The sequence below is a fragment of the Bactrocera latifrons genome, unplaced genomic scaffold (assembly GCF_001853355.1).
Source record: "Bactrocera latifrons isolate USDA-ARS-PBARC rearing strain unplaced genomic scaffold, ASM185335v1 scaffold_126, whole genome shotgun sequence".
Lineage (NCBI taxonomy): Eukaryota > Metazoa > Arthropoda > Insecta > Diptera > Tephritidae > Bactrocera > Bactrocera latifrons.
Genome location: NW_017534697.1, coordinates 772053 through 798152, shown reverse-complemented (window position 1 = coordinate 798152; position 26100 = coordinate 772053). Strand labels below are relative to the sequence as shown.

General features: G+C 34.2%; 6 protein-coding genes across 9 annotated transcripts; 3 read left to right on the top strand and 3 right to left on the bottom strand.

Annotated features, from left to right (window-relative positions):
* Window positions 1-1317: 1317 nt before the first annotated feature.
* LOC108978742 (autophagy-related protein 13 homolog) lies at window positions 1318-4441 on the bottom strand. The gene is made up of 2 exons (XM_018949173.1): window positions 4246-4441; window positions 1318-4070 (listed from the first exon to the last, which is right to left on the bottom strand). Exon 2 carries the CDS (start codon window positions 3536-3538, stop codon window positions 1982-1984), a length of 1557 nt encoding a protein of 518 aa, XP_018804718.1. The 5' UTR covers window positions 3539-4070; window positions 4246-4441; the 3' UTR covers window positions 1318-1981.
* A 104-nt stretch (window positions 4442-4545) lies between these two features.
* Window positions 4546-6566, top strand: LOC108978743 (meiosis-specific nuclear structural protein 1). Its single transcript, XM_018949174.1, has 4 exons — window positions 4546-4777; window positions 4872-5832; window positions 5906-6297; window positions 6353-6566. The coding sequence occupies exons 2-4, from the start codon at window positions 4999-5001 to the stop codon at window positions 6489-6491; spliced, it is 1365 nt and encodes a 454-aa protein (XP_018804719.1). The 5' UTR covers window positions 4546-4777; window positions 4872-4998; the 3' UTR covers window positions 6492-6566.
* A 577-nt stretch (window positions 6567-7143) lies between these two features.
* LOC108978676 (MKI67 FHA domain-interacting nucleolar phosphoprotein) lies at window positions 7144-8648 on the top strand. The gene is made up of 3 exons (XM_018949070.1): window positions 7144-7340; window positions 7424-7762; window positions 7832-8648. Exons 1-3 carry the CDS (start codon window positions 7254-7256, stop codon window positions 8558-8560), a joined length of 1155 nt encoding a protein of 384 aa, XP_018804615.1. The 5' UTR covers window positions 7144-7253; the 3' UTR covers window positions 8561-8648.
* Window positions 8603-13923, bottom strand: LOC108978677 (homeobox protein MOX-1). The gene is made up of 4 exons (XM_018949071.1): window positions 13760-13923; window positions 10000-10250; window positions 8812-8981; window positions 8603-8751 (listed from the first exon to the last, which is right to left on the bottom strand). Exons 1-4 carry the CDS (start codon window positions 13816-13818, stop codon window positions 8680-8682), a joined length of 552 nt encoding a protein of 183 aa, XP_018804616.1. The 5' UTR covers window positions 13819-13923; the 3' UTR covers window positions 8603-8679.
* A 4758-nt stretch (window positions 13924-18681) lies between these two features.
* LOC108978744 (bromodomain-containing protein 8) lies at window positions 18682-22030 on the top strand. The gene is made up of 2 exons (XM_018949175.1): window positions 18682-20872; window positions 20945-22030. Exons 1-2 carry the CDS (start codon window positions 18793-18795, stop codon window positions 21907-21909), a joined length of 3045 nt encoding a protein of 1014 aa, XP_018804720.1. The 5' UTR covers window positions 18682-18792; the 3' UTR covers window positions 21910-22030.
* Window positions 22017-25900, bottom strand: LOC108978745. 4 transcript variants are annotated; one of them, XM_018949178.1, is made up of 3 exons: window positions 25730-25900; window positions 23265-23515; window positions 22017-22561 (listed from the first exon to the last, which is right to left on the bottom strand). In XM_018949178.1, exons 1-3 carry the CDS (start codon window positions 25805-25807, stop codon window positions 22141-22143), a joined length of 750 nt encoding a protein of 249 aa, XP_018804723.1. In that variant the 5' UTR covers window positions 25808-25900; the 3' UTR covers window positions 22017-22140. The 4 variants fall into 4 exon arrangements, with proteins under 4 accessions (XP_018804723.1, XP_018804724.1, XP_018804725.1 ...); XM_018949179.1 differs by lacking the exon at window positions 25730-25900 and adding an exon at window positions 25608-25701; XM_018949180.1 differs by lacking the exon at window positions 25730-25900 and adding an exon at window positions 24392-24568.
* Window positions 25901-26100: the final 200 nt, after the last annotated feature.

The window sequence follows — 26100 nt, the reverse complement described above, 5'->3', positions numbered from 1 at the left end:
ACGGACTGAAAGCCGTAGTACCAAAAAAAATGTCGGCCGTTTTTTTTTTTTTTTTTTTTTTTTGATGGATTGAGTTGGTAACTACATATGTATGTAAATATGAATTTCAAAACTTCAGTCAAATACAATTGGATTGAAAACCAAAATAGGGGTATAAATTAGCTGAAACTTGCTCTGTTGCAAACTGCTACTTAAACAATCTAGGGACGACCCTTCAATTCCGACTGCAAACAGAGAGTTTCATTAATTTTTCTTTTTTTACCTGACCTCACATTGTTCATACAAACATATGTGTATATACTCATGATTTTATGCATCGTGCGTTCATGTTTTAATTCTTTGTTTTGTTTTGATTTCCAAACCGTCGAATTTGTTGCTACGTGTCGTTCGTCGCGTTTAAACGGCACACAAGTATAAGTTCCTGTATGTATGCAAACACATGTAAATATATAATACCCAGTAGTAAATACGATAATTGAACATATATAGTATTTTGTAATATCTAACATAAAGAAACTTCACCTGTTGCTGAACAAGGAATGTCAACGTCTTCCTTTATTTAATATTTACAGTGTTTTATTGTCACTTCACGATGAGATATTTTTGACAAATTTTATGAAACAAAATATTCGCTTCTTTGTGTATAAAAGTAAATAATGTTCTTTACAGCCGATATATTCCTAGGCGTCTGCAGCTGGGCGCATATCAACATATGCATGTATTTGTGACCACATCTTATAGTTTGTGTGTGGCCATATAGTAAATCATACAAATGCGTATAGCATATACAAATGTGTACAAAATTATAATAGATAATAATATAGTATAAAAGAGAAAAATCTTACAAAATAACAAAAACATTCTTAAGTTTTGAAACAATGTGATAATAGTCTATGAAATTCACCAACATAATTACACCTACCTTTTTTACTACACCTTCGAATTCTAAATGAGGCAAATTAACATTCCATTATTAGAGAAACATTGTATTATAATTGGTAACATTTTTATTACCTATTATTATTATTATATAATATTAATTCGTTGAAGGATTTGAATAATTCCAAGTAGTCTTCCGCTTTAAGCTGTACCCCATATTACTTTATGGTACTTGCCTTAGGTGGTGGCCCATTAAAATGCCCAAAGCACAAATAAAAAAAATAGCCTGCCGTTAAATGCATTTTTTCGATTTTGTATATTTTTATGTATATATATTTATTATATATATATATATGTATAGATGACGGTATGTACATATGTATGTATGCTTGCCTAAAAAACTTTGAACTGTCATTACTTAAACGAAACTTCCAATAATTATGCAGACAACAGTCGATTGGATGCACTCTGACGCTTTCGATTACAAGGATTTTAAAACTGTCACATATAAAATGTACTTATATTAAGAATACAATTTTTGACTCCAATTTCAAAGTAATGGAATATTCGTAAGACAAATACTAGTTAAAAAGGCACTAAACAATACTGCAGATTACTTTACTGCATAGATTACAAATTTTGTTATAAAGTAAAATTTCTTTACAAATAATACCATAAATATTGGTACCTGTTTGATAATTGTTAGTAACGTTTCTTACTTCTAGATACTTTATTTAGTGCGACATTCTTATTAGCGAACCTAATTTTATTTAATTAATAAACTATCAAAACTATCAAAATTTTAATATTAAAAATATTCTAATAATGCAGCTTTATTTATGCATATGATTATTTCCAAATTTGTAGATTTTTACAGTTACCTAATTATAATGCTTAATAAATATTATCATATATTTACATACGTTATATAACTGTAAACTCTTTGTTTAATTACATAAAAACAAATTAAGCAACTGATAGAAATTCAAGCCTAGACAATTGATCGTGTTATTGAATATATCCTTGAATGTAAACTTTACCTATCTACCTACTTATACGCTTACAATAGTATCCATGGATTAATCATAAATATTCGTAGATATTAGTTACTCATTTGCAAACCCCCACTACTCCGGCTACCCGTCGATGTTGACGTGCTGAGCCCAAGTTGTAAAACTAGTTCATCATAGTCTTCTAAGGATGTTTCAAATTCCTCTAATTGTTCTACCGCTACATCCGTTTGAGTTTCGTTCAGTCCAAGAAGTGGTGGTGCGTGATAACAATCACGATAAAACTTCGCCAAATCATTGACATGTGAATTTGGCAACGCAAAAGGAAAATTTAATTCTTTGAGAAGGTTATCATCTTCGGGCCGGTTTTTCATTGCGTTATTGCGGGAAGACGTAGGGGCGGGTATAAGCAGACTTTTCATGGGCGACTGCGAGAGTGCTGCAGATGACATCGCTTGTGAGCCATTTTGCCCATTCTCTAAGCTCTTAAACGCAATAACGTTGTTGTTATTATTTGCCTGGTTGTTATCGTTAGTTTTATTTCCAATTACGGCATTATTATTCTGAACAGTCTGTTCTGGCCCATTACCAGAAGTTGGTGCAGAAATGCTACCACCGCTCTTTTTATTTAAGGACTCTACTGAACCAACAGAACCTCCGCTTTCCTGTCGTGGGCGTCGCAATAACCATTCGAATGGAGGAGTTTCTGGCAAAATATAGTCTTTTTCAGTCCACTGCCGCAATTTACCAACATCGGTAAAAGCTCCTGGCCTCAGAGGCTTCTCAATATCAATTACTTTCTTTTCGCCATTAACTCCTGTGCCTCTTTTCAGTCCTGCGATAGACAAATTTTGAGTAGGAGAAGAATCGCCACGTCGAAAATGGTCAGATTTTAGCATAATTTGATTTGACTCTCCATTGTGACCCTCTGAGGCGGTAGGGGTAATGGTCATTTTAGTTCGATAAGAAACGGACATACTTAACGTACCAACAATAGTATTTAGTTGCCCGATTTTAACATTTTTATGGCCTTCACCCAAAGTATGTAATTGTGGCCGATCGACGTAAATACGATAGTAAATCCCATATGCTTCTGGACATTGACGTCGTGACAATTTATAACCAGGAGTGGCTCGTGTCAAAGAGATTAGTGACTTTAGTAGAATACCCATACGATTATAAATGGCATGTGCCGCTTTTAATGTCTGCTGCTCTGACATAGGCGCACCAGTCCCATTCATAACAACGCCTTTTCCGTTTTCAACGTTTTTTATAAGAACTTCACATATATCATCTTTACAATTTTTGTGACAACCAGGTAATTGAATGTCCAATGACCATACTTCTAATACCATTTGATCTCCTTCTACTGTGCGTAAGGAAATTTCTACACACAAAGGCAATCGCTTTAGTATACTTTGTCCGGGTTCCAACGATAATGCACGCTTTGTCTCGGCATATATATCAGGATGGTCTTGAATAACTATATTAAACCAATCACTACCAGTAGCCAAAGGATTACATGGGGTCTGTATCTTCTCACCCAAGCGCGACTGAACTACAACTTGAGTAGACTTCAGCGCTAAAAATTTTATAAACTTCTCCACATCCTTTTCGGCAGCATTTAAATTGACACGTTGGCCAGACATCTTTTTCTTTCATATACACTTCAAATGTTTTCGATAGTGAGCGTGTTTTTACCAATTTCCACCAGAACCAAATTTTAGTTTTATTTGGACACTGTTAGTTACACAGTTCAAAGTACGTTGTTTGTTAACATTTACTATTTACCGCACACTACAATTATTTAGCTATCAGATATTTAGATTGTTCAAAATATTTTATATCGAATTATTTCATTTGCTTTGATGTTCATTCGTAGCAATTGCGTTTTCACTTTATTAAGCACAAAATTTCATTGTACTTTTAAAAATCTTTAAAATTTTACACACTACTTTAATGCATTTTAAAACACTTCACATTATTTCAGGGTCAATTTAAGAACATTTTTTGTTTTACAAAGGCATTCCTTTATTTTAAATGTGACAATTTTCATAACATCTATTTTCAATCAAACACGTAAACGATGTGAATCGACGACACCATATTTACGAGCACACAAACATTCGGGCAAAAGTATTTTAAAACGGAGAGTTGGCAACAGTGTTACCGCTGCTGAGCCTAAAAGAAAAATTTATGAATCGATTATTTTCATCTAAAACATGAATGAATCCTATTCAAGAAATTCAATGGAATTCAATAAATCAATAGTAATAAATAAAATTATACATGAAATAGATATAAAGACATATATTTAAACATCCATTGATCCTAAACTTATGGCCTCTTCACATACAACTTCCCTCGCTTCGGTTGACAATTCACGTCAACTGGATTCAATTTTGCCAGAATGAACGCTTTGCTTTCAGTGCTCCTCTTTAATAAAAATGGAAATTTTCGCCCAACATTTATCTTCGTCTTCCTACGTTTGGCTTCGATGAGAACGTACTCATAAAAAAATACATTCTTATACTGAACTAATAATAATGCAATTTGAAAACCTTCTCTGTATCATCGTTGGACTGGTGTCAGAATTCATATTTTTTATGACTGGAAAAGGTAACTCTGAATACGCGAACTTGAAACCCTGAGAACGTCAAATATATTGGTTGAAAATCAAAGAAAAATAGATGAATGCTATAAAAATAGAGTAACTAAAAAAACTAACAAATTTTATTAGCCCTTTTTTAAGGACTAGAACCAACATTAAAAAACAAACAGTTTTCAACAGAGAAAAGTCGAAGATTACCCATAAATTTTTGCAGTGAAATTGAGAGGGAGTTCCTCTGTCGAAGGAAAAGAAACTGAAATCTTTACACACAACATAGGTTTTCACAATTTTGTATTCTGTTATTTTAAAGTAAACACATTTTTAAAGAAGTAAACTTTCTTTTTAAAATCGTTAGTATATACTAGTTGCAGATGCCGACAAAAATTATTAAAGAAACATACCAGTGATATTGTTGTCATAGCATCGATAAAAATATAAGTTTTATTGATTTTCGGAAATAAATTAAATAGGAGAATATTTTGAATTGAAAAACGCAAAATGTTTGGTGGTTTTCGGTGCACGGTCCCGGCTGATGCCGATCGTAAAGTAGATATATCCAATAACCTTTTTATAGAGACTGTTATGGAGCAGGAGCGGCGTGTGAAGGATTTAAAAGCTCAGGAAATACAAATGACAGCCGAGAATCCACGTATTCGCACTCAGCAAGAAACAACAGATATTTCAATAGAACTTAAAGCACAAAAAGTTGAAGATTTCCTAGATAAAAAACGACGACAACAGCTTCGTCAAAACAACTTGGATCTGCGGCAGTTAGAAAAACAGTTGAAAGCTGCATTTATCTCTAAACAACTAGCAGAGCAGAAGGTCGCAACCGACAAATTAAAGCTGGAGCAAATGAAAAAGAAACGTTTAGAGGACGTTGAGTTCGATGCGGAGCAAAAGCGTTGCAAAGAGGCACTAGCGGAAATAGAAAAAAAAGAATTAAAAAAGAAACAAGAATTCCGCAACGTTCTCTTGGGTCAAATGGAGGAATCCCAACAACGACGAAAAATTGAATATACTGAAGTTCTAAAAGAAAGGGATGAGATGCAAAAATTATTGCAAAAGTACAAAGCAGAGCACGAGGCTGAGTTAATGGAAATTGAGCGAAGAAAGGAAAATGCGAAAAAGGAAATGGACGAGTTCAAAAGACTACAAAACGCTCTTAAATTAGAAAATATGGCTCAAAAGATGGATGAAGTGGAACGATTCCAAGCAATGATGAAGGAACGGGAAGAGAAGAATTTACAAACCAAATTGGAAAGAGAAGCTGAAACCCAAAGGAGGGCAGAACTAAGTGATCGAATTGGACAACAATTGTATTATGTTGAAGTATGTATTTAACTACCTTAATTTCTACAGATGATGTTTGTTTTTATACGGTATAAATTTTTTAATTTTATAGAGCGAAAAACGAAAACGTGAAAATCTTTTGTTGGATTTATTAGTTGAGGAACGAAATACAAATGAAGACATCAGATATAAACAAAATCTAGAAAAACAGTGGAACGATCGCTTACAAATGCGTAGGGAATTTGAGCGTTATCGTGCGGAACGAGATCGTCGTAAGCTTGAGCAAGAGCAAAATGAAGACGCTATATTCCTAGCTGATATGCGAAAACAGTTGGCTGAACGCGATAAATTAGATCAATTAGCGGATGAAAAACGCCGTCAAAAAATAAGAGAACATGGTCGGGCAATACAGGAAATGATTGAGTTGCGCCGACGTCAGCGTGCCGTTGATGCTGCTGAAGACATTAAGTGGCATGAATATTTGTTAAGTGAAGAAAGGAAACAGTATGTACATAATATAGAAGTTATTAGTTTATTAAAATTTATTATTATATCCTAGATTGAAAATGGTTGAAGACGAACGCCTACAAATGCTCAAAAGTGCTCCAGTCGACATATTGCGGTACCTTCCTTCTGGTGTGTTAAAGGATACAGATCGAAAAATTCTTGGTCTTCCCAATCAGGGTAAAAAAGCTTAATTTCTGCATTTGTGTTAAAATATTGTACCTGTTTTAGTTTCGAATAAAATTATTTTATGCCTTCTATTTTATTAATAAATTCTTTTATACCTACCAATGATATAAAACTTGTTCTATAAGTTTACCTAGAAAAGGAATCGAGTAATATATGTACATAGATCAATAACCAAAGTTTAAGTAGAGAATATTGAAACATTGTAGGTATTCGAACAATCAGATAGCTGCACCAAGTCCTTGCTTTACTGCCGTAGTGATTGAAACTTGAACAATCCCATTTTCATGGGTCGTATCACATTTTTGTTTCTGATTTTCTTAACCATTGTGCATCCTTAATGGCTATATTATGTATACTTAACATTAATATAACAAATTCGATTCGTCTTTCCGAGGTTTGCGAAAAGTTTTACGTGTTGCATTATCATTACTATCAGTGAACCTAGAAGAAAGAATATTAAATTGTAAATAATATACACATCATTGTATACAACATGATTATTTTATTATAAGAATTTGTGAAATGTGTGAAATCTAGTGTTACAATAATCGAAAGGTTTCTAAGAAGGACCAACAAACTTTTTTCTGTATGAACGCAGCCTTAGGTAGAACAAAATGTCAAAAATATTGTCAATTATGATTTATTTAATAAGAAACGGCAACACTGTTTGAATAATCTATTAAGCGAAATAATTTAATTGCACGTGTGTTTCTAATTATTGCGATTTTCTATTACTATTGATTTATTTGCTGATTTAACAAATTGCGATGCCTCCAATTCGAAAAAATACATCCGCCAGTTCTAGTAGAAGAGAGAAGCAGACTCTGGAGTCGAGTGGCGTAGTTTCAGGACAAGTAATGTTGACATTTCAGTAACAACCTTATTATAGCTTATAACCAATAATTAACGCCATCTTAAACTGATTGGTTTATTACAGTTAGATAAAAGGTTGAAGCAACAGCAACAAAAAAAAAATGAGAAACGAGGGATTGTATTTATTAAGCACTTACCACATGGATTCTTTGAAGAACAATTGAAGAATTATTTTGAGCAATTTGGTAAAGTGACACGCTTGCGACTTGGCCGTTCTCGGCGTACTGGTACCAGCAAAGGCTTTGCGTTTGTAGAATTTGAATATCCTGAAGTGGCAGAGGTGGCGGCTGAGACAATGGATAATTATCTCATGTTTAAAAAAGTTGTTAAGGCTGCGTACATTCCTCCAGAGAAACAACTTTATAACTATTTCAAAACTTCTTTACGTAAAGTAAAGAATAAGGTAAGCTAATTCGGATATGTTCATTGCAACTATACATATATGTATTTTAAATGTTTTATCTATTCTTAGGCTGGAAAAGAAATTTATGTTTCTCACAAGACGGCAGCAATACAGCGCAAAGTGAAGCAAATGAACAACTGGTCGAACAAGAGTTATCAAAAGCGTGCCTTAAAAAAATTAGAAAAAGTAGAAAAGCTAAATCAGAAATATGCCCATTTAGGTATTGACTTTACGAAAGTTCTCATTGAACCCAATAAAATAGAACACAAAACGGAAGAAGTGAAAGATGCAAAAGAAAATAAATTTAAAAGTGGCAGTGTGGATAAAAGTAAAAAATCAAAGACACTTAATAAAACCATAGAACTCCAGGACCTATTAGGTAATACATTGAATGATGATTCCGCAGATGAGGACTATGTTGTGCAGTCCCAAAGTGATGGCATTGATAGCGAACAGTCTGATTCAAGCTCCGATGAGGAGACATATGGCTTTGCTAGAAGTTCCGACAGTGAAGAAACTGATAGTGGGGAAAAAGCTAAGCAAAGGAGTATTCCCTTGGGCAAGTCCCTCAAAGCTGGGAAAGTAGATAATTTCGAAAAACTAATTAAGCGAAAACCACAAACTGGTGGTATTCAGAAGGCTAAAAAATTAGTTAAACCCCCAATTGTAAAAAAAACTTCAAAGAGTATCTTACAATTAACGGCAGCGAAGGAATTCGTAAAAGCTGTTCCCACCAAGAAGGGAAAATCGGCGGTGTTAAAAAATAAATCATCTAAGTTACAAAAGATTAGGAAATAGATTGTTTTTTATCGTATATATTAATATTATCTCTAAATTTTCACAAATATTACAAAGTAATACATACATAAGAATATTTAAATTTCTATATAATCAGTTGGTTATTTATTTTTTGGGAATTAACCAGAATTTTGGGACTCCAGTTTAAGCCGCTTCCATTTCATACGCCGGTTTTGAAACCATACTTTAACCTTAAATTAAGATTATTAAATAATATTTCATAAAGTTTGATTTATTCGGCATCTCTCCACCTGTCGTTCGGTTAAATCTAAGGCAACCGCTATTTCATATCTTCTAAGCCGTGTTAAATAATTTGAATGTACAAATTCGGCTTCCAGCTCCCTGATTTGCTCTTTAGTAAATGCGGTTCTCTCTTTACGAGGTATACTAAAACTATCTGAAATTCCGTGTGATTTAGTATCTAGAATTAAAAAGAGGTATAATTGTAGATATACTATACATATGTATATACATAAGTACTAATATCAATATACATATCTCTCTACTTTAATGACATTGTTTCATATATAATTCATAAATACGAAACCTTTTTGATAAATTACCGTTATAAAACAAAGGAAGGACAACTTCGAAATTTTAGGATGTTATTGAAAGACATAAAAAAATAATATACAAATCTACATAATATGTACAGTTTGCCGAATAGAGGAAATTATTCAAACTTTAGTATTCTCGAGTGCTGCGTGGGGGCGCTAAGCGGTCTTAACGGTCCTTTAATAAGCTATCTCAACTAAATATGTATGTAGAAAGGACATGATATCGACCTGTATTGGCCAAAATTGCATACATAAGCTGCTAATAAATCATATAGTTCGACAACGAAAAGTCCATGTGTATATTTGCCTCTGCAACGAAAATAAGGGTGAAATTTAGAGAGTCTTAAGGATATTAAGTGATCAGTTTTTCCTGACGATCCTGAAAATGTGTAAAATTGATTCTACTCTTCACCTAGCTCTCCTAAATCTAATATAATTGGTGTTATTCTGGTTTATTTTACACGAAATCGGTGAGCATAAAATGAAGATAGACATAGATGGGTTAATGAGTCAGATATCTCTGTGTAACCAATATAATGAATTTCGTTGATTTTTTGCACCACATTTACAGGTAATCAATTCACAACTTCGTCTAATAATGAACGTCGATATATATATGTACATATGTAACCATGTTTTACAAAGGCCTGAATATACACTATATTATTAACTGTATTTTCACTCTTTTCTTTGAATTTTATATAACAGTGATTCGGTGATTTAATTCTTTTCATTGTTACAACTTAGGTCCAGGTGCGATATCTCACGTATATAAATGTCTATTTTATTAATTATTATTTCGTTCAGTTATTAAAGAGTTATTTTTGATTTACCTTAACAGCATAATAACAGAGAGGTTTATTCGATTATTTTTAAACTTACAAAATGAATTATTATTTCTCTCCCCTTCTACATTAATTTCGAACTCGGACCTTGATGAATGATGATTTTGCAAATTCAGTTCGGAACGATTCGACATATTTGGTACATTTGATATTTCCGAATATTCTTGTATATTAGCATCATTCCATCTCGTCGTTAATCTCTCATTGACGAATTCAATATTATTCCGACTGTTAGTCCACTCAGGTAAAAGATTATTAAATTCTGTTGTTCTACCAAGAATGGGATCGCTGTAATTATAAAACATTTCGAAATCTGTCGATGGAACATGGCTATGAATAAAAGTACTCGCCGTCAATGAGCGGTTGGTACTCATTATTAAATCTTATTGCTACAATGATCAAATTCAAACTAAATACAACTCAGAGGAAAGAAAAAGTTCACACTGAAGTTATTTCCCCAAAAAGTTGGTAATTTCTTATTGGCTGATTATATCTTATATATATACTAGTGCATGCGTAAATAAGTATATCTCAACCATGATTGGTCACAAAGTTAAATGAGTGTATACATGTGTGTAGATAATTTATTGTGCGGCAGTCCATATGGTTTTTCACTTATGAGTCTTATTATGTGTGGTCGATACATGTCTTTTGCATGGCTATGTTTGTAACGGGTGATCCAAGAGAGAAAAGTATTTCTGAATAGCAATTTTTGACTGATCACGGGTGAGTCCTGTCAAACTGTCATGATATTTTTGTTCAGTATTGTTTGGCATTTCATTATGGAAGGACTTACGTCTGAACAACTTCCCACACATCGCATGAATCAATGGATTTTTTAAGAGAACACTTCGGTGAGCAGATAATTTTACATTTTGGACCGGTCGTTTGGCCACCAAAATCGGGTGATATCACACCGTTTGACTTTTTCCTGAGGGTATATGTAATGTCTAAAGTCTATGCGGACAATCACGCTTCGATTCAGACCTTGAAGCAAAACATCACTTGTGTCATTCGCTTGTTATCAGTCGAAATGCTCGAACGAGGCATTGGAAATTGGACTCAATCACCATGTGAGATGTAGCCGCGGCCAACTTTTGAAAGAGTTTATGTTTAAAAAATAAATGCCAAAGAATGTTCTTTCGAATGTTAGCAAATATTCTCCATTAAATTTGAAGTTTCTGAGTTTGGATTACCCTTTATATACATTCAGTAAATTCCGGTCATAATTAAAAACTGTTGTGACAAAACCACTTAGAACTTTGTTATGTTTAACGATTATGAAGAGAAAAGAGGAAGTTGAGGAAAAGAATTCAAGTGCATTGTGGCAGTGGGAGATGCGGCGCAATGCACATCTGTAATACAAATATGAAAAGTGCATAGAAATAAACATACCAGTGTACTCATACACATATGTATATTTTGTTGGTATCCGGTTAGGTCACTTCCAGAGCATTTCTTTTTTCTTAACGTTTTAATGATTTTGTTGCTTGCATAATTTAATTTCAGTTTAAGATGACGACTTTGATGATTAGGTATTGTATGTGTATACTCGTATATATGTCTTTACATACAAATATATGGGAGTACTCTGGCCATATAAATTGATACTTACAGATATATTTACTTGCATATGTAAATACATACATATATGGCTGTATATGTGTGCTACCGAATTATTTTCTTACTAAATTTTAAATATACTACTATACATTATTATTTTGCATATATTATAGGTTCTATATTCACTTATATAATTTTAAGAATTTCACTTAACAGATCCCAGCTTAAAAGAAAGTACCGGCGAATATCAACAATCTCGCATTGTGACCCTCGATAGAGAAACGGTGAAAGCTTTCTTGATTGTCCCTGTCACGTTTGAAAGAATTAAGTAACATTTTCCAATAAAATAAAAACAACAAACTAAACAATCCGCATACATTTATAAAAAGTTAGTCTCCTTGACCAAACACAACAACGATTTTGTTCGTGGTTTCTCAACAAATCAACGGAAATCGTCGAACAATATGACGAGAAAATGTATGTCGCAAGTAATATATTACCTTATTATATTATTATGATATTTATATTATATGGATGTATATAATTAGCATTTTTTTTTACGTTTTATTTAAAACTAAAAAGCAGCCGCAAATTTAGCGCAGAATATAAGCAAAACGAACATACACCCAACTCTTTTCTTGCACGGTAGATACATACGTTCCTCAAAAATCCGTGTAAAAAAAGAGACGTTTCCTATAGTAAAGTGTAAAGTTACTTCGAAAAACCGTGCAAAAAATGTTGAAAACTATAAAATTTAAGTTATGCATACATAGTTCATACAAAAATTCGTAGATTAAGCAAAAAAAAAGAAATCTGTTAATCCAGTATTAAGAACAGAAAAATTAAAATAGAAATATAACTCTTTGAAAATAGCGCGCCAGAAACACTTCGAGGGTGATATGGGGGTAATTTCGTCCCCAAGGGTTAAATGGCTTATTAGTAATTTTACTGCTCTGGAAAAATAGGAAGTAACAGAAGAAATCCAGAAATTCGCCATTTTATTTCAGAAACTAAAGACTATATCTATTTTGAAGATAATAAATTATGCTAAGATACCACTGAAGAATTTGAAGCGACGCGGCTTGATAGAGAACTTGAAATAGATGCTGCATTCAGCTCCATCATATGTTCGACTGATACATCCTCCGTGGTTTCCAAATTAATAGGCATCAAATATGATAGATACGCTGCTGGTAAAATTTTCGATCCATTTATTCAGACAGGAAAAAATGGCGGCATAACTGAAAGTTGCCGCAGAAAAATCAAGAATCTGCAGCCGACAAAAAAAACGGATACAATCGGCAAAGATTTGAAGACCCGCTTTTCTGGAAAGGTATTGGATGAATTTCAACTGAGTTTGTCGCTTCCAGAAAAGTGTGTGCTTTGAAAACCCAAGATAGATAGATACCTTTGGGGGCAGAAGCAAAATTGAAAACAACTGCGATGAAGTCCTATACCCTATAATACACACATCTCCTGTGACGAAAGCCAGCTCTGAACGCTCTTTTTCAACTTTTAGCATAAAAACGTGACTGAGTATGAACATGCTTCAAGATAGATTGATCGACCTGGCATTGCTGCACACGCATCATGACATTGAAGTCACTATAGAAAGAAGTTCTCGGAAGATTCTCAAAACTTGGCCCACGTAGTTTCGTTTTGTGAAATTTTTTTATTCAATACATGGACTGCCTGTATTATACTTGTACATTCAAATAAAGTATGTCACCCGCTCGTCTACGATTTATAATGTATTTTTTTTTTAATTTAGTGATCAATGATATTAAATTGTATAAATACTACTAAATTTAATATATTAATCTTCAAATTGCAAGTAAACGGGTGCAACCACACCCTCCATATTCTGCAGACTTAACACTTTCGGACTATCACTTGTTACGGTCTCTGGAAAAATTTTTGGATGGGAGGAACTTCACCTCAAAACAGGACGTTAAAAACCACTTATACCAGTTTTTTCCTGCAAGGGTCAACAGTTTTATGAGCGTGGAGTCAATCTCTTGCCCGAAAGGTGGCAAAATGTATTGAATCAATATAAAGAATAAATAATTTCATAAAACATTTTACACAATATAAATGTGTAAAAAATTAAATTACTTAGTGAACATCACAATACTAAAACTTTTGGGTTTTTATTTAGTATTGATCAGATGCGAAGTTTTACATACGCAGCCATTTTTGAACTGTTGAAAAAATTAGAAATAGCAGTAACTCACGGTCTATTGGCGGCGTAGATGCAACAGATGCGTCGGTAGCTCGTGGAACTGAGGTCCATCAGTCTCTCTAAAGTTTTTAGTAAGAAGGAGAGGAGAGGATGATGGGCCAGGCGTATTTGGCCGCAACGTGGAAGCCCCTGCCAGCCTTCGGCTTGGACGGAATACTGACGCGTCTCCAGGTCCCCGGGATACTACCCGCATAGATAGGTGCTCTGAAAGTATTATAAGTTTAAAAGTTAACTGTACTAAGTACTCCTATTTTAATGTTCAACGAGCTTTTTAGTATGTTTTACATAAACAGATAAATAATATATTGATACTTTTAATTGAAATACATACATATGTATATACTTGTATGTTAACATTATTAGTGTTATTGAAAAATCAAAGATTCGCTTTTTCATATGGATCTTCTATTTTTTGTGGACATAAGTATATGTATAAGTATATGTATATACTTATGTAAGTATGTATTTATTACAGCATATGGAAAATTTTCACATAGTCCGCGCCAAGCGAGCCAGTATGAGCGACATACGATTTGGTATGCACTTTAGAGCGGGTCGATTTTTTTTCTTTTCTATAAAATCGTGCATGCTGGAAATATCCTACGGATCATTCTAAAAAACTTTGCCTAAGAAAGTTAAAAAAATCTGAGCAATCGGTTGTATAGGACATACATATGTGATATAGATTCTGACAAATAATCAATAGAATATCAAAATACTCCTCCGTATTAAATTTCACTCGGATGTCGCAAAAATTGACAAACAAGTTTTCATGATCCCTAAAAAACTTCTCCTTAAAAATCGATGCTCGAAACTGGTTTTAGACCCCTATCAGAAGGAGCCGTAGAACATCCCTCCATATGCAACTTTTCCGTTTTCTTTTGGATCCGTGTAAATCGACCCACTCTAATGTATGTGTAGCTAATAAAAATTTGCATAAACGCGTCTTTGTTATTTGGCTAAACAAATCAAAAAACGTCAACAGTAAGTGTCAATTGTCCATGTTTATAGTTGTGTTTTGTAAATATATACATATATGTATGTAAGTATGTATGTAGATTACGAATTTTTGTATCGATTTAAGTTTTGCTATTGATTAACAATGATATACGCTGAAAGACACGTGATTGTCGCAATATTCTTAAAAAAACAAATCAACAATTCATACTTACAAAAGCAGAAAACATATAATGCAGTGTGTATTTGTTCTTAAAACTAGGAAACAGGCTGTTGCCCATACCTCATTAACTGTTTCTAATGCCCCTTTAAGGAATGACATGTCTTTCCTTTAAGAGAATGGAACTACCGTCTCTCTTTGGACAATGTTTAGAGTCTTTTGGATCAATGATGGCCATCGTTTCACTCTTTGTCTAACCTTTATATAGACTGCATTATCGTGGACACCGTTGCACGTTCAGAAAATCACACGCCACCAAATCCGGACAACATGCTGAATCTATGTACAATTGGTACAGAATATAATTGGTTGACCTGCTTGCGCTAATACTAAATATTCATACGGATGCAGAGATCTTACTTTCAAAGCATTTGTGCTGATTTCGTGGAGAACTATAAGGTCTTAACAATAACATACTATATGCAAATAGAATCTCCACTGGACTCATAATCTGAGATCACATTTTTTCAAAAACAAAAGACGATAAATTGCTTAATCGGAAAGTATTGAAGGTGATACCCCTTCATTGTTTCGTGTTTTATACGACTTCTACGTTTATGTTTTTTTCTTCATTATATACTTACATATGTACGTATAAGAGAAGTTGATTTATTGCCCTTTTTTTTTATATGTATGTAAGTCCCAGTCGGTTCATCAGCAGAGTCGGCCCGAGACATTTTACCGCTTTAGGCAAATGCCAAATTTTTTCGCCCCTTATAAGCCTATTATAGTTCGTAATACAATAAAAAAGTTAATTATTTAAATATTTTCTTTATTATTTACCTTTAATTTGAAAAAAATCAGAAATTGACATTCTTTTTTGCACATTGTAGAGTACGGGTGAAGTTTTGATAAGTTTCAATTTAGAAAAACAGCAACCTCACCGTAAATAATTTTTAAACGATATCTATTAATTCGTTTTTGCAAATACATATAATTTAAAACGCCCTGTGTTGTACAGTTATGAGCAAGTTTTCAACCAATTATTTATACTATTATATTTCTGGATTCGAAAACAAAACCCATATTGATCATCGAAAAACGCTAAGGTTCCAATTAATTAATTAAAAAAATAAGTAAAATGTAAGGTCCATGATTTTCTGGATTCGGACGTAAGGGGGACATGGGCTTCGCATTGAGCTGCCTTTCATGCTTATGACCTGAGCCACCTCAAGAGTAGGAACGCGGCCGCTTTAGCCACTGTTTTATTGTTATCCTTTGATCATTGAGAATTGTTCACGCAACGCATATAAAAGTGTTGTATAACTTAACCAATATTAAATGTTTATTTTATGCCGGGGTTATTACCAATAATCGCCTCTCTAGCACCCAGCAAGATATTGGACTTTATTAATATGCTGGGGCTAAGTGAGTCTCTGTGATTTAGCAGAGGGCACAATAGACTAGTGATGAGCGATATTTCACTACCGGTTATTTTTTCACTGTGATTGAAAAACCCATATCGCAACTGCGATCACATTTTATAAATAGCACTCCGAAACTGTGATTTGTGATAGCAGTTCGATCCTGTGATTTGCGATAGCAGTTTGAAACTGTGATTTGTGGTAACAGTTCGATTTTGTGAATTCCGGTTGCGATAGCATGTCAGAATAAGTTTGTGAAACTGTGATTTTTTATAGTACAGTAAATGCGATCACAATAGCAAATAGCAGAAAAGTAATTGCTTTCTTCAGGGTATTGTATATATACAGGTTGTCAAAAAAGGCTTGCGGTATTTTCGCTAGTTGGCGCTGAGAGCGCGTAGTTCTAGTTTTATTCGTCGCATCGGGCCATGCTATACCTTTTTGGAAAGCTCATTTCACGCGCTAACACGTGTTTGTTTGATTGCCGTTTCTTTTGAGTCGTTCGTGAGTTATAGCGGCATATTTTGCAGCACTACTACGATAAAGGCAAAAATGCATCGCAAGCCGCCAATAAAGTTTGTGCAGTTTATGGACGATACAGTTTCCTTTTCCACCGCACAACCATGGTTTCAACGTTTTCGTTCTGGTGTAGAGGTGGTCGAAGATGCGCCACGCTCCGGAAGGCCTGTAGTCGAAAATTGCGATAAAATCGCAGAATTGGTAGAAAGAGACCGGCATAGTAGCAGCCGTAGCATCGGTCAAGAGCTGGGCATGAGTCATCAAAAAAAATTTTATGAACAATTGAAAATTCAATAAAAATACCGCAAGACTTTTTTAACAACCTAATATATACATGCGTATATGCTATTTTTCGACATAGCATTTGAAGTTTTGAGTTTAACGTCCTTATATTTTTTAATAATGGCTGGAAATGTATCAAGGAAAAGAAGTGAAGTATGGCAGATGTTTGAAGTGGTAGATGAAATATGTATATGCAAAATACAATATTTGCAAATCAAAAATTTCATATAAAACATCTTTAACAATTAAAAAAAAATCATGAAAACAGAATATACATCCTACAGTGGAACTACCAGCTCAAACTGTACAATATGTAATAATTTAACATTTTTTATTACATATAAAATTATTAAGTTTTGCTTTACAAGCAAATCATACTACAGCTACTGTAATTCATACCCCCTCTAACTCGGAAGCTCCAATACATATTGATAATGAGCCAGGAATTTCGAGACTGCCGAACCGCGCCAACATTTGCGAAAATGTAGTGAAAAGAAAGGCGAAAAAACTTGACTCGAGTTACAGGACCCAAAAGAGAATTTGCCGCCAATAACGACAAAAGGTTTCCGTCGTTGCCACGACAGTCGAGTCTACGTAACTGGAACGAACCAGGACTTTTTTTCGGCCAAACACTATCAAATCGGCAGAATCTACCGCTACAACAACAACAACAAAAGGTCTCTATTTGAACGTCGACTTAGTTGCGATCGCGATAGCAATATAAAAGCACAGGGATTTAAAAATAGCAATCACTGAAATCACAGATATTGAAAAATCGCAATGTCGCTCATCTCTACAATAGACCTAAGGTCGCGGTGCATTCCTCAATTATTTATGTATCTATTACCAATAATCCTACTTTTTAAGATAAGTTTTAAATATAATTTATGGTTATTTTTAATATCACAGAAATTGTATATACAAAGCATGCCACCCCAGCGAATCGAATATTATTATTCGTATTCCCTATCCGGTTAATCGAATACCAAGAGCTCTGGTAGAAATTTTAGAAAAATTTACTTTTGACCCATAAAATCAAAACAATACAAAAGAAAAAACTTGATTTTGACATTATGAATTCAAACAGTTTTGAAAAATTGTTGTTTCCGCGCTATGGACGCAACTTTATATAATTGAATCATGTGTTTTTCTGGTATGCGTACGTAAGAAAAACAAGAAACAATTATGGCTAAATGGCTAATTCTTACAGAACTTTTGCTACGTTTTGCTTTCACAGAAGAGTTCGATATTTATTTTTATATAAGTACGAACACATCGAATCGAAACGCAAGCAATCAAAGCAATATGCTGGTAAACTCTAATCTTTATACGCTTTGCCAAGAAACAGTAGTCATTTTCATTATGTGTAACACGGCATGTTCATTCTGACATAACGTCTGCTTTTTTTTACTTTGTTTTTAAAGAATGAATTGTCAAGCAAAGCGAAAAAACTTGTATTTGTTCCATTACAGTTGTCAATGCGCTCGATGGAGCTTATCGAATTTTACATTTCAACTGCAATCGATATTTGCGATAATAATAGTGGCATGAATAAAGAATGTCATCTGTTGTCAATGATTATTCTTAAAAGAAGAAGAAAAGTGCGACAATTTGTGATATTTATAAAATTGTGTATAAAAATAATCAATTAAATTTTGCTAAACTGATTAAAAGTAATATTGCATGGCCTCCACAATACCAGAATGTTCTATGTTGAATCGTATGTCTTTCGACAAGTGGACAACAAGAGAACAACTATGCTTAGCATCTGCGGTATCATGCAATGGCGATCAGAACTGGATGTCAGTTAGTCGTAGCCTTAAACATGTTTGTGGAGATGGGACGGTCATCCGTCCTAGTGACTGGTTCTCTCAAAAAAACTGTGCTGCACAATATGGTTTTTTGTTAGAGAAAATAGAAACGCCGAAATGTAAAAAACCATCGTATGAAAGCTCAAGTCCCTCTGCTGAAAGTTCTTCAGCGGAACTTATTCTTCATCGGTTAAATGAAGACCGACAACATGAGTTAAAGGCGGAAATTCAGATGGAACAAGAGGAATTCGCCGAAATTTATAGAGAACTTAAAGCATTGCAGTCAGGATTTTTCAATGAAGAGCAATTACGAGAGATGTGGTGCGATATTGAACTCCAGCAAGAGCAGGAGCGGGTAGAAGAAATGAAAATTGAAAATCAAATACGTGAAAGGGAACAACAGAAACCGGAAATACAATGCAATTGGAATAAGTTGTCCCCGGCAGGAACAAAGAATATTTTACCAGCACACCGCACGACTGATACTACTTCAGTGGATATGGATGTAGAAGACATAACCGGTGCATCGAACCCAGAACAAATATCTACTATTTTCAATCAAACAAAACAAAAACAACAGATGACACAATCTGGTATTTCTCCATTATTATCATCTTTATTAAAATCACCCACTCCTGGAACCAGTTCACCTACATCTATAACCACAAACACCTCAACTAGTGCAGCAAACAACTCTACTCGTTCATCTGCGCCCACTATAACAACGCTCTTAACTTGTGGGTCCATACCGAATAAAAACCAGCCTGCTATTACTTTAAAATCGAGTATACCCCCACAAAAGGCTGCACAATTGCTATCGAGTCCGATTAGTGGCCCGCCATCTATATCGTCAGTACCCGTAACAAGCATCACGGGTCAAAATTTATTGAGACCTTCACAGGCTGCTCCCACACTTTCTATGTTGTTAGAAAGAAATAAAGCACTAGACATTACGGTAACTAATGTCGAAACTCGAATTGCGGAACCCCTCCAAACAGGACAGAATGTAGCTGATAAGTCTCAAATAAATGTAGTTCAAAATCAAGTATCTGATTCTAACAATGATGAAGTCCCTATGGAACTTGACGAAGATCTTACCACTCATTTGAGTGATTCTAATGAAATTAGGAACAATGGAAATGATTCCGATGAAACCGATCCTAACGAGGAACAACAGTTGCTTGAAGTTTTCAAAAACATTGGGAACATTGATGAATTGGATATAGATGTATCTGCAGTTATAGATGGTGAAGAAGTCGATTTTCTCAAAGACATGCAGGCTGATTCGCCTAATGATATGAGGAGCGTTGAAGATTTTCAGAATAAAGATGATATACCAGTGTCAAAACTAAGGAATGTGGTAGAAAATGTTTTAGAGAATGAGAAAAAAAATAATGATATAAAAGCTCTTGATGACAAGATATCGTCCAACGAAGTGATAATTAGCCAGGTCGAGGAAATCAATCCCACTATAGAAATTAAGCAACGGAAAATGGAAACCACATCAAGTGATGACTCAAATGACAACATTCCATTAGCTGCAGTAGCCACCCTAGAACAAAGAGCAGTACATGAAAAAGTTGTTTTCAAAGAAAAGATGGGTTTGGAAATAAATAAATCATATAAAAATGATGGAAATGAGTCCAGCAAAAAGTCAGACTCCCAAGAATTCAAAATTTTGCAGACGACTTGCGAAGAAGATAATAAAGAACACGATAAGTTAGAAAAACAGTTGGCCGATTTGGTGGGGGAAAATGAGGGTGAGGATACAAAAAACTTCAATGACGACGAAAAATCAGCCGCAGCAAGTGAATATTCTGATGTGATAGTCATTCCAACCGATGATGATGATTCTAACGGTCAAAAAGAAAAACAAAATGTTGAAAAATCCAATGTAGGTGAAGAAGCGGAAAAAATTAAAAAAGACTTAGAAAACGATGTAGGGACACTAGGTAATATATAATAATTAGAAACATTTTTCAAATTATATAAATGCCTATAAAAAAATTGTTTATGTATTTCAGAAGGAACGAAAGATTCAACGGAACATGAGGAGGAATTGACCGAAATGGCAGTTAACAATTCCCGTATTGGCCAAAAAGGGGCTGTGTCTATACCCCCGACCATATCTATAGCTTATACCGATGAGGAATCTTCTACCACAGACATTAGTTTTGTTAATCCCAAAGATGATAACTTAGGAAATACTTCAATTAAACAGAGAGAAACTGTTCAAGCCCGCAGAAGTTTAATTGAACAAAACCGTCAAGATCAACATAGCAAAACAGACGACGAATCTACAACACAATTTTCTTCATCTTCATCGTCCTCCGTTACTTTAGCGCGACCTCCAATGTTGCGAAAATTACGTGATCGTGATCGGTCCGAAAGTCCTATGATCGATGGTGATGTTCATCCGCTGAACAATAACGCTAACGTCTCGACTTTAGAGAACTTGAATAATCAAAGACTTCGGAGGCGATACTCATCTACACCCGTTAACGACAGTGTACCAAATTCACCGGCCTCAAGTGATCGCGAACGAGAAGAATCAGAAACACGAGTTTCGAAAAAGTCGTTACTAAGTATTTTTCACGCACTGCAATACAGTAAAAATGCAAATGTTCTGCAGCGCTCATTTAACGAAGACGTCCAATTCAGTGAAATTTGCTTGCGACCATTAGATATGGTTTCTATTAGAAAGTGCATTGAATCCGGTACCATACGTACCGTTACCGAATTGCAACGCGATATTATGCTAATGTGTCAAAATGGATTGATATTATTTAAGCAGGATACCAGCGGGTTCAACGCAGCTAATGCTTTTATGCTGGAATGCCAAGCTATACGTGAGTTTGTTGGAAATACGAATATCACCGAGAACAATATACCAATAAAAGATAATAAAGACGGAAGTAAAGTTTTAAATATAAGTGGAACAGGCTCCAAATCTCGAAGTGGATCTAGAAAAAGTCAACGCATCTCCTAATAATGTATCTTAATGAACTTAATAGCAACAAATCAACACATTTCTTTGAGCATTATTTCACACAAATTTATAAAGAATTATTATCAATAATTAACCACAGTTTGAAATACAAATCTTGCCATATGTTTAGTTTTTATTTCCTCGTTTAATCTTGTTGGAAATATGTATTTTGTAAGTTTTAAGGATTGATAATGGAAATTTCACACTTTGTGAATGTATTACATTATAAATCTAAAATGAAAGTAATAAATTTTGAAAACGCCTAGCTTTCGAGCTGAAGCATACCGCTTTACGTCTGGGACAGGTAAATCGTCGTAAACAACGAGACAATTGAATGTCACATTTACACAGTCGCGCTGCACATGATCTTGGGCCTCCAAATTCTCCATGATCTAAAGCGCATAATGGTTTTCGTCGATAGCACTTCCAAATGTAGGGTACAAAATATTCTAAATACGATATGCAATTACTGTGTTCGTAACATATGTCGTGGATCCTGCAGCAGTTATCTATGCCATCAACAGGAACACCAGAACCTGAAAATCCACAGTAACAACCGTATCCTTTATATACGAGAGGCTTACAACCGGTGGCACATTGAATGATGGAGTATAATGTAAGTACGTCGCGTTTTGTCCGACCGGTTAAGTTTCTGCACAAATTAAAAAAATAAATATTTATAAGCCGTTCACAAGTAAATTTTTATTTTAAATATAATTTAATATTTTTATTTGAATTATAATTGAAGGGCCGTCATTAATGAGATGATTTCATTCAGGTTTGAGTACTATACAAATTTACCTTGATGGCAACAGATTATTACATACATACATTCATTTAAATTATCGAATGCAACTCGGCTAAATAGTTGCTCGAGAATTCCCTTTGTTTTTAGTAAAATTCATATTCATTTATTGAGTGTAGTGTAAAAAAAAGTATATATTTTATTTTAGATTTCAAACAAAAATAAGGGAAATTATTAATTTCAGTTGCACCGAAGCTATCATAAAATTCAAAAATTAAAAATGTTCCCATACAAGAAGTTGATTTTGGGTGGTTGTTGTTGTTGTTGTAACGGCAGAATTCTGCCGAGTTGACAGTCCTTGGCCGGACAGTCGTAGACCGGACTGTCGTTGTTTTCGAAATGATCCGTAGAACATTTCCCGCATAAGTGATTATTCACTCGTTTTTTTTTTTTTTTGGCTCCCTATAAAGCAACCCGTTCTAGTATATATATATGTACATACATGATATTATTCCAAACTTACTTAAATTCCCATTTGACGGAGATACCGAAAGGATCATTAACGCGCGCTATATATATATGTACATACATGATATTATTCCAAACTTACTTAAATTCCCATTTGACGGAGATACCGAAAGGATCATTAACGCGCGCTATATATACGTTCTCATCATCGGGGTCCTTCCCTCCATTCTCCAACTCTAAAAGGATATCGTTGTTTGGATAAGGCTCCTGAATATTGGGCTCAACAACCGCTAAAGCAACAGCGCCAGACCAACCATCCAATCCTAGTAAACTCCAAGTATTTGTACTGCTCTCGGCACTTACATTAGTTGGCTCCAAACTATCCAGACGTTCCTTTGTAAATAAATTAGAGCGGGTTTTATTTAATTGCGCTCGTATGTACTCCATCGTTAAATTAGGAAAAACTGGGTCGACTAAGTCACTACGTTGCATCGTCAATATTGAGCAACCGTCCTTTACACTGCTGTCTGGTATTTTGAATTGAAAGGTAACATTTGATGAAAGCACTACGGGCTCGTACATCTGGGGTATAATACGATTTATGAGATTTGTATTGTTTGTTATGGTTTTGAAAGCATTACGAATGTCACTCAGAATTATATCAGTAGTTGTGTGTATATTGCGCGCTAATATGCCGTTTTGGGATGGACAACTTTGCATTAACAGCACCACAAACTGCATCAGGACATAATTTAACTTCATTATATAACTTACATACATATGTATGTTTATATCTTAATGAAATTAATACATACATATGTATGTATATATGGCTTATTTAACGTAGTTGATTTTCGCGGACTGCTTGAGGACTGCTGCGGCTAATTTCTTACAAGTTTACTGTTAAAGTGAAGCTGGCAGAGTGGCTTAAAACTATTTAACCCATTAAAGTATTATAGCCAGCCACAAAATAGCGTAGAAGGATTATAAAACAAAAACAAATAAAAAAGCTTTAATCCGAAAGTTAAAGGTAGAGAAATTACAGCAACATACGCATAGAGGTAGTAATGGTAGTTATATATTTGTAAAGTTATACACATGTTGCACCTATTATACATGTATTTTATATTTATACTCATACACATTTACGCTTCCACAATAGAGCAATAGCAGTGTCTTCTACCAGTCCGAACCCAGTCTCATGAATAACACAAAAAATTGCACATAGGCATACATACACATGTACTATGTATGTATGTATATACTAACAGGCATTACAATTCGTACGAATGTTTGTGTGTATGTATTTATAAAGTTGGATAAATAAAAATACACAAGTAATTAATTAGAGCCGCATTATTTGAAATATGCTCATTGCAGGCAATGGATATAATTTTAAACAAGTAAGGAAGTGCTAAGTTCGGGTGCAACCGAACATTTTATACTCTTGCAACTTACAGAAATCAAAGCCATGTAAAATATATTACGGTGTAAAATTCCAACCAGAGGATCGGAATCCAAACAATTTAATATTTTCATATACTATATATCACCTGTTTGTTAGAAAAACCAAAAACGTGGTATATGTGAGTTGGGGTAGTATCGTCCAGATTTTATCTATTAACTATTATCAGGCAACATAGTAAGAAGCATTCTCTGCGTTTTATTAAGATACCTCACATAAAATCACCAATTATATGGAGCAAAGTCAGCCGGATTTCCGAAGGTTTTGATATTAGCTATATGGAGACTGGGTAAAATTTTCGCACATAATCTATTTTAGGCATAATAAAATAGCATAACACGCTATATAATTTTCGTAAAGATTACTCAAATATTACCCGATATACATACATATGCAGCATAAAGTCACCCGGATGTTCGAAAATCTTTATATTAGATATATAAATGGAAGTATTGATCCGATTTAACCCGTCCACATCGTCTAATTTTCACACTGGCTTCCATAAAGATCCCTCATGGCATTCTCCGTAACCGTAACGTTATATGGGGAGTGATCAGGGTTATCATCCGATTTCATACATTTTTATACTGTCGGTAGGACTTAATCTTATAACATTTGCAAAGTAAGCAAATTTGGTTGTTGCAGCTTTAGTAGTTTAGGATATATGTATGTATGTACATTAAACTTATTAGAAGGCCAGGCCAAGCACACTTTTTTTTAAATTTTTTGCTCACACTTTCTTAATTTAATGCTTAATTATGGCACTTTATAAGGTTTCGGTTAATGGCGTTTTGTACGCGTGGCGGTGGTCCGATTATGCCCATCTATGAGCTTGTAATTTTTTTGTACTAGGAAGCAAGCATACCAAGTTTCATCGAGATATCTCAATTTTTACTCAAGTTACAACTTGCACGTACGGACAGATAGGCAGTCACCCAGATTTCAAATTTTCTCGCCATCCTGATCATTTACATATACATAACTTTGTATCTATCTCGCATAGTTTTAGGTGATACTTACAACCATTACGTGAATATAACGTTAATACTCTGCAGCAACTGGTTGCAAGAGTATAAATAATAAAAGTGTAGATTCGAGTCTTTAGAGACGTTGGTAAAAGGTGTGTTACCACTTGAAATTACTTTTTCTAGTATCCTAAGCATATTGTTAAGTCGGATTTTTGGAAGTGCGGTTGAAATGTTTGAAGTCATTATAAGCATGGTCTATCCACATTAAATCCAAAATCACAAATATTTAGCAACCAAACCGACAAATCTAACAAAAAAATGGATATTAGAAGCGTGCGACTATGAATTAATAGACGAGCGAAGTATAAAACTTTATATTTTGTACAAATTTAAAATAATTATAAAATTGTTCATATAATTTACTATGAATATTGTATTAACGTGTATGTACAAGCAAATGTATACAGAACTAAGGGCAAAGGCAAGAAGACATCAGTCCCAAGAATAATAGGGTTCGATGAGTTCTGAAGTTCTTCAATTGATCG

Excerpts from the sequence above, each read along its gene's own strand:
- LOC108978742 (XM_018949173.1), bottom strand. The coding sequence starts at position 3,538 with ATGTCTGGCCAACGTGTCAATTTAAATGCTGCCGAAAAGGATGTGGAG.
- LOC108978743 (XM_018949174.1), top strand. The coding sequence starts at position 4,999 with ATGTTTGGTGGTTTTCGGTGCACGGTCCCGGCTGATGCCGATCGTAAA. Across the intron at positions 5,833-5,905 it reads AACAATTGTATTATGTTGAA|AGCGAAAAACGAAAACGTGA; the intron begins GTATGTATTTAA and ends TTAATTTTATAG. Across the intron at positions 6,298-6,352 it reads TTAAGTGAAGAAAGGAAACA|ATTGAAAATGGTTGAAGACG; the intron begins GTATGTACATAA and ends ATTATATCCTAG.
- LOC108978676 (XM_018949070.1), top strand. The coding sequence starts at position 7,254 with ATGCCTCCAATTCGAAAAAATACATCCGCCAGTTCTAGTAGAAGAGAG. Across the intron at positions 7,341-7,423 it reads GTGGCGTAGTTTCAGGACAA|TTAGATAAAAGGTTGAAGCA; the intron begins GTAATGTTGACA and ends GGTTTATTACAG. Across the intron at positions 7,763-7,831 it reads TACGTAAAGTAAAGAATAAG|GCTGGAAAAGAAATTTATGT; the intron begins GTAAGCTAATTC and ends ATCTATTCTTAG.
- LOC108978677 (XM_018949071.1), bottom strand. The coding sequence starts at position 13,818 with ATGGACCTCAGTTCCACGAGCTACCGACGCATCTGTTGCATCTACGCC. Across the intron at positions 10,251-13,759 it reads ATCTACGCCGCCAATAGACC|CGATCCCATTCTTGGTAGAA; the intron begins GTGAGTTACTGC and ends TTATAATTACAG. Across the intron at positions 8,982-9,999 it reads GAGAAATAATAATTCATTTT|ATACTAAATCACACGGAATT; the intron begins GTAAGTTTAAAA and ends TTTTAATTCTAG.
- LOC108978744 (XM_018949175.1), top strand. The coding sequence starts at position 18,793 with ATGGCCTCCACAATACCAGAATGTTCTATGTTGAATCGTATGTCTTTC. Across the intron at positions 20,873-20,944 it reads AAACGATGTAGGGACACTAG|AAGGAACGAAAGATTCAACG; the intron begins GTAATATATAAT and ends TATGTATTTCAG.
- LOC108978745 (XM_018949176.1), bottom strand. The coding sequence starts at position 23,902 with ATGTATGTAAGTTATATAATGAAGTTAAATTATGTCCTGATGCAGTTT. Across the intron at positions 22,562-23,264 it reads TCCGTCAAATGGGAATTTAA|AAACTTAACCGGTCGGACAA; the intron begins GTAAGTTTGGAA and ends TAATTTGTGCAG.